Genomic DNA, 13,621 nt, shown 5'->3' with positions numbered 1-13,621 from the left:
CGTTACAGAGGGTGGCGGTGCGGCCGGGCCCGACGAGAGCAATTTTGACCGCAGTTACGTGAAGAAGAAACTGGAACACGGACTGTCGCGGATATGGCAGGTGGGTTTTCCAGGATGGAGAGGGGTCAGTGTTGACCATGACCTTGTGACAGAGACCTCTGGCGCTCCGGGCTCGTGTCTGGGTGGACTGTGGGAGCTCTCGGGCTAGGGCCCAGTGGCCCCTCCCCCACCGGGCCTGCAGAGGCCGCCCTAAACTGACGGACTTTTCTTCTGTTCCCTGACCTGCCTCCCAGCTCTCCCCCAGGAGCATTTGTGTACATGCACGAACACATGCGTGTACAGGCACAGCACAAACATGCATACATATGTACACGCACAGTGCACACGAGCGCGCGGGGCTGCTCCCCAGACCATTTTCAGAGGCGCCCCTTCCCTTAGCCCTCCCCACTGTCCCGTTGGAGGCTCGCCTGCAATCTCGAGGGCCGGCCTGGCTAACTGGGAGCCGCCTTCTGTTCCAGGATGTCCAACTCAAAGTGAAAACCTACTTGTTTGGGACAGACATGTCGACCTTCAAGTACGACGACTTCATCTTTGTCTTGGACATAATCAGCAGGTAAAGCTGGGGCCCAGAGGGGGCACGGAGGCATGGGGGTGTGGCCACCAGTGGCTGGGTTTGGGGCTTGGGGTCTCGGGCTGCTTGGGCTCATGGGGTCCTGCTGCGCCGTGCTCCCTGCGCTGCTCCTTTAGAGGCTGGCTGGGTCTGCAGCGACATACACACCCACACGGAACACGGCGTTACCCAAACAGAGAGGAAGTTAAACAGGTGCCTCTCCCTCGGCCTGCTCCTCTGGCTCTGCGAGAGGAGAAGGACCCCCAGGGATCAGACCCCCAGCGATCAGCCCTATTTGTGGAGGCAAGGCCTTCTGAGAGGCCGGCCAAGCTGTGGGCTCTGGGGGGGTTGGAATTGGGCAAGGGGAAGCCAATGACCAAGAAATAACAGAATATAAAGGATGAAAAAGAAGAGCCAAACTTGAGACCTAAGAACGGATCTGGAGAACAGATCAAGAAGAGAAAATATAAGATTTGGAGCGCCTGAAACCTGTGACCAAAAAAAGAACCTTGATGCCATAATCCCCCCAAATTGTCCTGGAGTGACAGGGAGGATGGTAGAAATAGAAAATATCCACCACCTTCACAGAGGTCCTTCGTAGAGAACACATAGGAATATCATCGCCAAACTCCAGAACCCCCAGATTCAAGAGAAAATCCTGCAAGAAACAAGAACATAATTCAAAGACATGGAGCGACAGAATTGTACAAGACTTCTCAGCAGCCACAAGAAAAGCCACAGGTCCTGGAATCGCATACAATCGGAAGCCGAGGCCTGTGGCCAAAAATACTGAATCCAACAACATTATCCGTAATATCGGATGAAAGAAACGGACATCACAAACTTGTGTATTTTCAGGGCTTTCAGCCAAACCTGAACTCAAGGATAAAAGCCCGTGTGAAAAATCCATTTCAAGGAAGTTAATGCGGACATTGGAGCAGAATCGGCAGGGACAGGAAAGGAGACAAACACCGGGACAAGGATTGGGAGTAGAATTTGTTAGGAAAAGGGGGCGCGCAGTCGTGGGGCTTGGAGCACGTCCCGTGTGAAGGTCCGGCCACTGTCCGGAGGCGCGGGTTTACATGTGGGCGAGTGCGTGTGGGTGTGCACGGTGCCGCGTGTGCTGCTGTATGTGCACACATATGTAGGTGGGGGTGAAGACGTGTGCACATTTACACGTGTGTGCGTGTGTCTATACAAACCCGTCTGTGCTGACCGCCGGCGGCGGCCGGGGCGGAGTGGGAGGGAAGAAAAAGAACAAAATAAAAGGAACGCGCGGCGAGAACCGAAGCGGAAGCGGAGCTGTGCGCCGGGCTGGTTCCCTCGCCAGTCCGGCCTTTCGTGGACCAGGTGCTTCTCCTTATGCGGCTCTGACTCCTCCCTGACGTCCCGCGGGCCCACGGCAGCTTCCGGTCTGCTTTGTTCTCCATTCTGGCCGTTTTTTAAATTAAAAAAGAAGAGAAAAGGAATCGGGCGGCAGAAGTCCCGTCCTGCGGGGCTTCCGGGCCTCTCCGGAGCCGTCCCTTCTCCAGGAGAACCGTGGGTCTGGAGGACGGGGACCAGGGGAGAGAGAAGTGCCCGGGCCAGGGCCCAGACGGGCAGCGAGACGATTTCTGGAGGTGCTGGAGGTCCACGAGGCAGCAGGGACGGATGCCGAGGGGAGCCTGTGCCCGTCTCTGCCTCGGTGTCCTTGTCCTTCTCTGTTCCCGGGCACCAGTGCCAGGGCCTCTCTCTGCCGGACTCTCCCGCCCCCCTCTGCCTCCGTGGTCTTTCTAGGGTCTCGGAGCACACGCCCCGGGGCATCTTACACAGAAAAGAGCTCTGGGTCCCCCCCTCCCCCGCGGGCTCCATCCGCGATGGGCCCAGGCTCCCCCTCCTCTTCCCTGGCGCTGCCCTCCGGGGCCCTCACCAGCCTTGTGCCGGGGTGCTACGGGGCCGGGTCCGCCGGCACCTCGGGGTTCAGGGCCCCTCCCCCGCGGGCTCTCGGCCCCCGCATTCTCTCCGGCCCCACTCTCGCCTTTACGATCCCGGCCGCGGGGCCCCCTCCCCCGCCACCTTCCCGCGCGGGAGAGACTCGGGCCTGGCGGACACTCGGCGCCCGATCGGGGCTGGTTGTGTTGTGGGCCGGGCCGAACCTTCGCGGGCCCCTTTTTGGGCCGCCCTGAGCGCGCTCTCCTCCCCCAGGCTGATGCAGGTGGGCCAGGAGTTCTGCGGCAGCAGGTCCGAGGTTCTGCAGGAGTCCATCCGCAAGCAGAGCATCAACTACTTCAAGAACTACCACAGGTGAGAGGGCGGGGAGGGCGGGCAGAGCGTGGGCGTGGCGGAGGGCGTGACGGGGGCGTGGCAGAGGGGCGTGATTGGGGTGTGACAGAGGGCGTGATTGGGGGCGTGGCGGAGGGGCGTGATTGGGGCGTGGCGGAGGGCGTGATTGGGGGCGGGGTTGTGGAAGCAGGGGCGTGGCTTGGGGCAGCAGGGGGCATGGCAGGAGGGGGCGCAGCTTGGGGCTGGGCTGGGCTTGGGGGCGTGGCCCACCCTGCACCTGCCCCCCAGAGCTTGCCCGGGCTCTCAGCCACCTCTGGTGTCCCCGCTGGCCTGGGAGGGGCGAGATCTGCTAGCCTGGAGTAGGCTCCCCACCCCCCGCCTCCCCCGCCACGTGCACGGGAGGTCTCCAGGAAGGGGCCCGGGGCCACAGCGGAGGAGAGGCGGGGCCGGGCTAAGGCTTCCAGGAGGCAGCTCCTCGGCCCACCCAGGCAGCTGCAGGTGGCCCGCGGACGCTGCTGCCCCCGCCCCCTTCCCCCACCTCTCCTGCCCTTGGGGTGACCCCCGGCCTCCCTCTCAGAACGCGCCTGGACGAGCTGAGGATGTTCCTGGAGAACGAGACCTGGGAGCTGTGCCCCGTGAAGTCCAGCTTCAGCATCCTGCAGCTCCACGTGCGTGCTGGCCTGCAGCCTCCCCATGCTCTGGGGGTGCTCTGGGGGCCCTTGTCCGGGAGTGTGCTCTGGGGGGCCCTTGTCCGGGGGGCTCTGGGGGCCCTTGTCTGGGGGTGCTCGGGGGGGCCCTTGTCCGGGTGTGCTCGGGGGGGCCCTTGTCCGGGTGTGCTCGGGGGGGCCCTTGTCCGGGGGTGTGCTCTGGGGGCCCTTGTCCGGGTGTGCTCTGGGGGGCCCTTGTCCGGGAGTGTGCTCTGGGGGGCCCTTGTCCGGGTGTGTGCTCTGGGGGCCCTTGTCCGGGTGTGCTCTGGGGGCCCTTGTCCGGGGGTGCTCGGGGGGGCCCTTGTCCGGGGGGCTCTGGGGGCCCTTGTCTGGGGGTGCTCGGGGGGGCCCTTGTCCGGGTGTGCTCGGGGGGGCCCTTGTCCGGGAGTGTGCTCGGGGGGGCCCTTGTCCGGGTGTGTGCTCTGGGGGCCCTTGTCCGGGGGTGTGCTCTGGGGGCCCTTGTCCGGGGGTGTGCTCTGGGGGCCCTTGTCCGGGGGTGCTCGGGGGGGCCCTTGTCCGGGGCTGCTCGGGGGGGCCCTTGTCCGGGTGTGCTCTGGGGGCCCTTGTCCGGGGGTGTGCTCTGGGGGCCCTTGTCCAGGGGTGCTCGGGGGGGCCCTTGTCCGGGGGGCTCTGGGGGGCCCTTGTCCGGGGGTGCTCTGGGAGCCCCTTGTTTGGGGGTGCTCAGGGGGCCCCTTGTCCGGGGGGCTCGGGGGGGCCCTTGTCCGGTGTGCTCTGGGGGCCCTTGTCCGGGTGTGCTCTGGGGGGCCCTTGTCCGGGGGGCTCTGGGGGGCCCTTGTCCGGGGGTGCTCGGGGGGGCCCTTGTCCGGGGGTGCTCTGGGGGCCCCTTGTCCGGGTGTGCTCTGGGGGGCCCTTGTCCGGGGGTGCTCGGGGGGGCCCTTGTCCGGGGGTGCTCTGGGGGCCCCTGCTGGCAGAGGGGCCGGAGGCCCCAATGAGCCCCGTGTCCGTCGGCAGGAATTCAAGTTCATGGAGCAGTCGCGGTCGCCGTCCGTGTCCCCGAGTAAGCAGCCGGCCTCCGCGGCCTCCACGGCCTCCACCCTGTTTGAGCAGTACAGCGGCGGGGGGAACCCCTTCGAGATTCAGGCCGACGGCAAAGACGAGGAGACGGAGGACGTCCTGGCCTCCAACGGGGTGGGTACGGCGGGGCCTCGTGGGGCTCCGGGAAGCGGGACCCTGCAGTCCGGTGACCTCCAGACCTCGGGCTTCCCCAAGCGGCCTCTGACAGTACCGGGCTGGGGCCCTGGGTGGGTCGGGGAACCTGTGAGACTTGTTTTCTCAACTGTGAAATGGGGAGAATAACAGACAGCTTGGTGAGGGCCAGATGGCACCACCGGGTGTAGGGGCAGGGGGCAGGGGCCTGGTCTGGGCCCAGCATCCCTGGGGGCCAAGAGCATGATTCATGGTCAGCTTCTACTCAGAGCCCTCCTCCTTCCTCTTCTCCCCTTCTTCCTCTTCCCTCCTCCTTTTCTCCCTCCCTCCTCTCTCCCTCCTCCTTCCTTCCCTCTCTCCATCCTCTTCTTCCCTCCCTCCCCTCTCTCCTCCCTTCCCTTTCTCCCTTCCTCCTCTCCTTTTTCCCTTCCTCCTCCCTCTTCTTCCCCTCTGTCCCTTCTCCCTCCCTTCCTCCTCCTCTCGGCCAAGCTCGGACCCCGCGGGGTTCCCCTGGGCTGGGGAGCACTGGGCGCCGTGGGGGCGTGGCCAGAGCCGGCCCGGGTCTGCACGCTCCCGCTCCCTTAGTACGAGTCGGACGAGCCCGAGAAGAGCGCGTACCAGGACTACGACAGCGACAGCGACGTCCCGGAGGAGCTGAAGCGAGACTACGTGGACGAGCAGACCGGGGACGCCCCCGTGAAGAGGTGAGCGCCTCGGGCGCCGGGTGCGGATCCTGCCCAGCCTCGGTTTCTCCTTCTCTGAAAGGGCCTTGTGGTGACCGGGGCTGGCAGCAGTGGGGGGAGGGGGCAGGCACACACCAGGGTCCCGGCGCCGAGAGACCCGGGTGTCCGCCATGGGCTCGGCGCTCGGCACTGGCTCCCGGGGCTCTGGTCCCCAGGCCGGGGTGCAGGGGTTGGGCCTGGCTCTCTGTAGCCAGGAGGGGGCTGGGGTGGGCCCCCTCCCAACCCCCTCCCGACTCCCTCCCGACCCCCTCCCCTCTCCCACCTCAGCGTTTCACGAGAAACCTTAAGGAGCCGGAAGAAGTCAGACTACAGCCTGAACAAGGTCAACGCCCCCATCCTGACCAACACCACGCTGAACGTCATCCGGCTGGTGGGTGAGTCGGGGGCCGCTGCGGGGGAGCCAGGCCCGACCTCAGGGCAGCGAGCCCCTCTCCCCACGTTCCGCCCCGTCACAGCGGGCCGGGGGAGGGGAGCCCGGCCCGGGGGTCACTGTTGGACGAGCATCCCGTCGTCGAGGGGTTTGGGGGCTGCCCCTGGGCCTTTCCCCCGCCCAGCTCAGGAGCTCCTGCCGGGGCCGGCCAGGCTCTGGGGGAGGACCCCAGGTCCCCTTCTCGGCTCCTGTTGGGCCAGGGGCCTCCGTCCTCCGTGAGAATTGGGCTCCACCCGTGAAGGATCTTCCCCTCCGGGAAGTCTAGGGGTGCTCGGGTCAAGTCAGCAGCACCCGCTCAGTTTTATCCTTGAACAAATAAGATTTATTTCAAAGTTTTAAATGAGCAGAAATCTACTTTCTGTCCCGGCTGCACCCTCTGCCCCCACTAAAGGAAGAAAAGTCCCGTTCCTGGAGCGGGTGGGAGAGGGGCGAGCCCCAGGCCCGCTTTGGCCACAGCCGCGGGTATCGCTCCGTCATCGAGGCCTCTTCCCTCGAGGGAAGGCACGAGGCGGGCCGGTGCTCCTGGCCACTGGGCCGGGGCCGCCGTTGCTCGGACCTTCGGCTCCTTTCCTTCAGCACGTCCCCAAAATCCATTGCTCGGCCGGGCCGGTCTTCCCGGGCCCTTGGAAGGCCTCGATCCCTTCCCCCCGGCTCTCCAGCCGCGCCCCAGGCGTCCCTTCCCCGTCACACGGAGAGCTGCTCCCCACAGGCCTCTGTTGCCCCATCGGTAAAATGGGGCTCTGAGAGCACAACATCCTGGTGGCCGTGAGGCTCGGGTTCTCCCGCCCGGACGCCGGCCCCCTCGTTTTATAGAGCGGCCGGCGGCGTCGGGGGTGGGCAGGGGCCCAGGAGTCCGCTGCCTGCGGGGGTCAGACCTCGCGTGCAGGCCGTCGTCCCGGGACCTCGGCCTCCGCGCCTCCTCACACACCGAGGTGCTTCTGGCGCCGGACGCCTCCTCCGGGGGCCGCTGGCTCCTCCCTTCACCAGGGCAGTGAGCTGCAGGCCGGGGGGGCGGGGCCTCGGCTTCCTTATGGGTCTGGGCCCAAGGACCAGCCCCTGGGGCCCCGAGCCAGCCCGGCCTTCCTTGCAGGGAAATACATGCAGATGATGAGCATGCTCAAGCCCATCGCCTTCGACGTGGTCCACTTCCTGTCTCAGCTCTTTGACTACTACCTCTACGCCGTCTACACCTTCTTTGGCCGCAACGACTCGGTGAGTCCGGGCCAGGTGGGCCTTGGGGGGCGGGGGAGCGAGAGGGGCGGCTCCCCCGGGGGCCTGCCCCTTCCCTGGGACTCTGGGGGCCCCAAAGGGAGGTCTGGGTGAGAAGTCTCGCATGGCCTGGGCCCTTGTGGTGCGCACTGAGCCACTGGGGGGGGGTCATGTATGTGCATGTACACATATGTGACTATGTGTGGGCGTGTCCACACACATCCCCCCTCCCCCCCTTCCTCCTCCCTTGTGACCAGAGAGCCCTGCTCCCTTTTCCAGCTGGAGTCGACAGGCCTGGGCCTGAGCAGCAGCCGCCTGCGGACCACCCTGAACCGGATCCAGGAAAGCTTGATTGACCTGGTAAGGAAGGGGCTGTCAGTCCCTCCGCCTCCATAGATCAGGGGTCCCACAGACTTTCTGAACATGCCCTTTGCATCTGCCTGGAGGGTCTTGTGCTTCTGGGCTTGGACTCTGGGGGCGTCGGCTGAACCCGAGCTGTCTTGGGGCAGCTCGCCACAGCGATGCCTTCTGCTTCCAGAGCCCGCAGAAAAGGGCAGGCAAGGGGTGTCGGGGGGATGTCCCCATTTCGTAGGTGAGGCAGCTGAGGCCCAGGGCAGCACTGTTCCCCCAGGCTCGTGGGCTTCAAGGCCGCAGTGCCCTTCCTAGGCCGGGGCTAGAGCAGATGGCCGGATCTCGTCTGGATGCCCATCCTCATTCACGTGGGTTGGAGCTGAGAGGAGATGGAAGCCTCACTCCCAGGCCTCGGTCTCGTTATCTGTCTGAACAGGATGAGCCTTTAGGGCCGGCAGTAATGGGTGCCAGTTGTCATCCCCATCCTCCTAATCCCCCAGGCTCACAACCAGGAGTCATCCTGGGCACTGTCTCTCACTTTCCCAGATCCAACTTGGTGCCAAGGCCTGTCGATTTCACTTCTATAGTACCTGTAGTCAATTTCACATCCTCAGCATCTCTTGTCCATTTCACCTGTGCAGCATCTCTTGTCGGTTTCACTTTTGCAGCATTTCTGGTCCATTTCACCTCTGCAACATCTCTTGTCCATTTCACCTCTGCAACATCTCTTGTCCATTTCACCTGTGCAGCATGTCTTGTCTACTTTACCTCAGCTGATCTTGTCGATTTCACCTTGGCTGCATCTCTTGTCCATTCTAACTGTGTAGCATTTCTTACTGATTTCACTTTTGCAACCTTTTGCCTCTTCTTGTATCCTGCCATTCCACTGGGGTGGGCCTTCCATCACTTCACACCTGGACTAGTGCAAGAGCTGAGTCTCTCCCCGTTCCAGTCTATCCATTCAGCCAAAAAACTGATTTTTCTAAAGATCAGGTCTACACATCCCTACTCAGTCAGCTCCTGTTGCTTCTAAGGGCAAATACACCCTGGGTTGTTGTTATTCAAAGCCCTTTTTAACTCAGCCCTCTCCTACTTTTCCAGTCTCCTTACATCTTTCTCCCTGACATATACTCTTTCATCCAGTGATCCTGGCCTTCTGGCTTGTCCTTTATCTCCCAACTCTAAACGCTCCCTGGCTCTAAACGCTCCCTGGAATGGTCTTCCTCGTCTTCCTGGCTTCCCTTCATGCCCCAGCTAAAGTCATCCTCCCCCGTGCAAAAAACCCTTCCTGGTCCTCAATCCAGGTGCCTTCCCTCTGAGACCCCCCCAGTTCTGTAGGCCTGTAGCCTGTAGCAGATGTTTGCATGGCTTCTCTTCTGCTGGAGGCACAGCCCCTGAAGGGCAGGGATGACGTTCTGTCTTTCTTGTATCCTTAGGGCTTTGCATGGTGCCCAGCACTCCCTAGGAGGTTAATAGATGCTTGTGGCCTTGACTTCCCTTTTTGATAGGCGGTGACCTTTATCCCGAGTGCGGGTCCCCTTTGCCAGCTTGCTTCCCAGTCCCTCCATGAATTCTTGTCTTCTCTCAGGAGGTTTGCGCGGACTCCACGGGTGCCCTCACGGCAGGTGAGGAGAGGAAGGAGAAGGTGCCGAGTCCACACCTCAGTCACCTCGTGGTCCTGACGTCCGGGGACACGCTGTACGGGCTGGCAGAGAGAGTTGTCGCCACGGAGTCCTTGTAAGTGTCTGCCCTCCTTGCATAGGCCATTATGGGAGTGGTCTTGGCTCACCTACCTGCCCCCGGGGTTCACTTGGCTACAGCCAGTGGATAGATCGCCAGGCCTCCTTGCCTTGCTGCTTCCAGCCTGACCTGCTCTTCCTGCTTCTCTGTGAGCATTCTCTGGCTTCCCCCTGAACGGGAGCGTGGCCTTCCTGCTGAAGGGAGAGTCTCTCCAGGTCTTTGTTAGGGGCTTTCTTAAATGGAACTAAAGCTGCCCCTTCAGAGACGTCATGTGCATCCTCCCTCGGCGGAGCACCGGCCTCAGATGGAGAGCCTTGGCCTCTGCTCTGGGGGGCACTCTTGTGCCCATTCTCATGACAGGAATGGTTGTCACCTGCTTCCTCGGGAGCCATTTCAGATTTACGTTTCCCCCAGTAGAATGGAAACTTCTTGAGGGCAGGGATCTCCGAGGCTGCCCAGGGCGTGACACGGGCATTTCAGGCAGTCTGAAAGGGCTTGTACAGTCTGGTGGGTGGACTTGCAGCCACTTCCTCTGGCTGCCCTGGACTGGGGCCATGGGTGTGGCAGGAAGCCTGGCCAAATGGCCGGGTCTGGTTCCGTTTTTCAGACACCAGGTAACCCGAAAGGAGTGGGCAAGGCCAGGAGCAGTCCCATTGTCAGAAGTGCCCTGGGGAGGGAAGCCTCCCAGTGTGAGGAGCACCAGGGCAATCTGCAAGGAGAAGATGGGCTCTCAGTGCCAGGCTTGGGGCTCCCGGTGCCAGGCTCAGGGCTCTCTGCTTTGAAATTTGGCCCATTGCAGCCCATTTAGAGCCTATGACCTTCCTCCCTTGTTCTTTCTTTGGTGTCCACCTGTTCTTTCTCCTCCCCACCTCCTCCCACCTCCCTCTCCCTCCGCCTTCCTCCCTTCCCCCGCCTCCCTCCTCCCAGGGTCTTCCTGGCTGAGCAGTTTGAGTTCCTGCAGCCCCACTTGGACGCCGTGATGCCGGCGGCTAAGAAGCCCTTCCTGCAGCAGTTTTATTCTCAGGTGACGGGCTCCCCCTTGGCTTTGCAGATTGGCCTGTGGGTGGCAGAGGGAGCGTGCCCCCCATGCTTTGTCTTGTGAAGGGGCCTCAGGGTTCCAAAGGGGGTTACGGGGCCCTGCAGGAGGTTCCAGGCTTGCGATAAAGGCAGCTCCCCCTTTTCCCTAGTATAAATACACGGGAGCCCTGGCAGGATAGTGCCCTGAGGGTGGTCCGAGGGTGGCAGCGGCGGAGCTCCGGCCCTGGCCCCAGAGGCTCCCTCTGGCTCCGGCGCAGTGGGTCTGCTGCGCCCTGCCGGTGCCAGTGGCCGTTCCTGCCGGAAGGGGCAGCTGCGGATCCCCGGCCCTCCCCGGCCCACGCGGCCACCGCCCTCCCTTTGCCCGTGTGCTCCTCCGGCCCAGAGGAAGGGCTTGCCTCGCGCCCCTGGGATGACCTCAGATGTGTGGGGGCCGGGAGCTTGCTGCACCCTTCTCATTTCTGGCCCCTGGTTTCAGACGGTCTCGACCGCCAGCGAGCTGCGCAAACCCATCTACTGGATCGTGGCGGGCAAGGCCATCGACTACGAGCAGATGCTGCTGCTGATGGCCAGCGTCAAGTGGGACGTGAAGGAGATTATGTCCCAGCACAACGTCTACGTGGACACTTTGCTGAAGGTGGGCCCGGAGTCCCGGGAGCCAGGATGGAGGGGGGGGCGAAGCCTGGGAGAGAAGCCCTGGGCACCTCCTGGTGCTTGGGCCCCTGTGGAGGTTCTGCCGCTGCCCCTTGGGCTACTCTGGGCAGAGAGAAACCCATGGGAGGAAGGGCCGGGGGGGAGGGATGTGGGGCTTAAGCAGCTTTCTGGTCTGGGTGAGGCAGTGGCGCAGACGGGCGGGCTGGACCCCGGAGCTAGAAGGGCCGAAGTGCTAGAGCCCGAGACCCGGTCCGGAGGCCCCCTCGGCTAGGCTCGTCCCAGGGCTCTGCGGGGTCCCAGGGCAGCCCTCTCTGTCTCTAGGAGTTTGAGCAGTTTAACTGGCGGCTGAGCGAGGTGTCCAAGAGGGTCCGAATCCCCCTGCCCGTGTCCAATATCCTCTGGGAGCACTGCATACGGCTGGCCAACAGGACGATTGTGGAGGGGTGAGAGAAGGGCCCCGGGGAGGGGGAAGGGGGGTCTGGGGCGGCCCCGCCCCCTTTCCCGCCGCCGCTTTCACGCCTCCGGCTCCCCAGGTACGCCAACGTGAAGAAGTGCAGCAACGAGGGCCGGGCCTTGATGCAGCTGGACTTCCAGCAGTTCCTCATGAAGCTGGAGAAGCTGACGGACATCCGGCCCATCCCGGACAAGGAGTTCGTGGAGATCTACATCAAGGCCTACTACCTGACGGAGAACGACATGGAGCGCTGGATCAAGGAGCACCGGGTAAGGCGGGGCCGGGGCGGGCCGGGGGCGGGGCCGGGGCGGGGCGGGCCGGGCCTCTGGGGGACACGGAGGGCCCGGAGCCGGAGGGCCTGGCGCGGGGCCTGCGCTGGGGCTCAGCCAGGGGTCTAAGTTGAATGTGGCCCAGGACCCCAGGAACGGAAGGTTTTGAGGGGCATGGGTGGGAGTGACCCGATTCCCGGGGGTGCACGCGGGTTTCCCTAGCATCCTGGGGGAGGGGCTTCCCCTGTGCACTGTGAGGAGGGAGGGGCCCCGGCCCCCAGACCCTGGCCGGCCCCCTCACTGGGCCTGTGGCGCCCCCCCGCACCTGGGAGAGCTCAGTGTTACAGCAAGGAAGCTGGGGGACCTTCCCTGGGGGACCTTCCCTGGGGGGCGTCCGGGCCACCGCTGAGATCACGGACAGGAGGGGCCAGTTACACTCCAAGGCTGTGGCTCTTCCTGCCCGAGGGTCGGGGTCAGGGAAGCCCAGAGGTCAGATACCGGGGTGTGACCCCCTTCCTGGGGGTTCTGGCCCCCGCCTGCTGCTGGGTGGCTGCTGTGGGGGCCGTGGGAGGGACAGAAGGATGGGGGATGGGAAGGATGCAGTGCCGGATGGATGGCGCAGGTTCGGCTGACGACCCCTCTGGGTGCGAGCCTGATTCTCCGGAACCGCATCCCGTGGGTCAGCACCTTCTGAGAGGGGGCTCCTGGGGGGCTCCCCTCCCACCGCTGCCCTCTCCCTGGCCAGGAGTACTCGTCCAAGCAGCTGACCAACCTGGTGAACGTCTGCCTGGGCTCGCACATCAACAAGAAGGCGCGGCAGAAGCTCCTGGCGGCCATTGACGACATTGACCGGCCCAAGAGATAGTGAGCGCCGCTGCGGGGCCTCCCGCTCCCGGCCCCTCCCCCCGTGCCGATCCCGCCCGGGACCACCCCGCGCAGGCGCCCGACCCCGCGTATGCTTCTGCCCCGTTGGCTGCTCCCCCGAGTGATTTGACTCCCCGTCCTGCTCCCGGTTTCAATTGTCCCCTTTCCCGAGAACGCGCGGTGAAGTCAGGCGGGCGCGCGCAGTCTCGTGGCCGCGCCTGCGGCGGTCACGCGCGGTGCCGGGGCGCCCTCTGGGGGCTCGAGAAAGGACCCATTTTGTGAGCGCCAATAAACGCTGTCGCCGACGCAGCCGCCCGGCTTCCTTTCCGCGTCTGCAGACCGCCCGGGCCTAGGCTGGCCCGGCCCTGCCCGGCTCCCCCCGGGTCCCACCTCAGACGTGGGGGGGGCGGGTGTGGTTCCGACTCGGGGCCCCCTGAGGGCCGTGAGCGCTGCGGAAGAGCGGGGGGGTCCGCGCGGGCTGAGGGACCCAGCTCCCTCCGCAGTGTCGGCGTGCGCTTCCCTGGGGGCGGGGCGGGGTCCCCTCTCCCTTCTTCCTCAGGGCTCTGGCTGCTGGCGGACTTCCCAGGCCGGGCCTCAGTTTACTTCTGAGCTCAATGTGCATTTCAGGGTTCCTGGACCTTGCTGCTTCCCCCCCCCCAAGAAGCCCCCTTCTCTGGTCGCCGCTTTAACCTCCCAGCTCTGCCCCGGGCCACCCCCTCCACTGGCTGCACGCCCCTCACTTCCCCAGGCCCCCGTTACTCCCCCCCCCAGCCGAGAGTCGCCTCCTCCCTAAATTCCCCGTACCGCCCCCCCCCCCCCCAGACCCAGGACTTGTGCAAGGGAAGCTCGCCTTGGCCTCTGCGGAACCCCTTGCCCTGCCCCCTCTCTTCCCTTTGGTGGGAGTTCCTGGAGGGCAGAGAAGGCGCAGGGAGCTGTCCGTGGTGTTTATTGGATCAGGTTTACCACTGTGGGTCTTCCCTCCTTGGGCCCTGTAGCAGTGCCAGGTGGCCTGAGGGCGGCTCACTCTCCTGCTTGTGTCTGTGTCCCCCCCTCCTCCCCTCCCCCTCTCTCTGTTTCTGTGTCCCTTCCTCCTCCTTCGTTCCCTCCCTCGGCCCGCGGCCCCCCT

At 64.3% G+C, this 13,621-nt stretch overlaps 1 protein-coding gene across 1 annotated transcript in view; it reads left to right on the top strand.

The window, feature by feature from the left end:
• Window positions 1–12,800, top strand: part of VPS50 (VPS50 subunit of EARP/GARPII complex) — a 39,340-nt gene extending 26,540 nt beyond the window's left edge. The window contains exons 14-28 of the mRNA XM_051977211.1: window positions 9–100; window positions 519–613; window positions 2,795–2,893; window positions 3,450–3,540; window positions 4,552–4,728; window positions 5,332–5,450; window positions 5,757–5,863; window positions 7,010–7,131; window positions 7,408–7,488; window positions 9,068–9,216; window positions 10,147–10,243; window positions 10,733–10,891; window positions 11,230–11,351; window positions 11,442–11,631; window positions 12,377–12,800. Coding sequence (XP_051833171.1) covers window positions 9–100; window positions 519–613; window positions 2,795–2,893; window positions 3,450–3,540; window positions 4,552–4,728; window positions 5,332–5,450; window positions 5,757–5,863; window positions 7,010–7,131; window positions 7,408–7,488; window positions 9,068–9,216; window positions 10,147–10,243; window positions 10,733–10,891; window positions 11,230–11,351; window positions 11,442–11,631; window positions 12,377–12,496 — 1,820 coding nt within the window. The 3' untranslated portion in view covers window positions 12,497–12,800. The remainder of the gene's footprint in view (window positions 1–8; window positions 101–518; window positions 614–2,794; window positions 2,894–3,449; window positions 3,541–4,551; window positions 4,729–5,331; window positions 5,451–5,756; window positions 5,864–7,009; window positions 7,132–7,407; window positions 7,489–9,067; window positions 9,217–10,146; window positions 10,244–10,732; window positions 10,892–11,229; window positions 11,352–11,441; window positions 11,632–12,376) is intronic.
• The last annotated feature ends 821 nt before the right edge of the window (window positions 12,801–13,621 follow it).

Source organism: Antechinus flavipes, chromosome 1, assembly GCF_016432865.1.
Source record: "Antechinus flavipes isolate AdamAnt ecotype Samford, QLD, Australia chromosome 1, AdamAnt_v2, whole genome shotgun sequence".
Classification (NCBI taxonomy): domain Eukaryota; kingdom Metazoa; phylum Chordata; class Mammalia; order Dasyuromorphia; family Dasyuridae; genus Antechinus; species Antechinus flavipes.
This window is presented reverse-complemented; position numbering and strand designations above follow the sequence as displayed.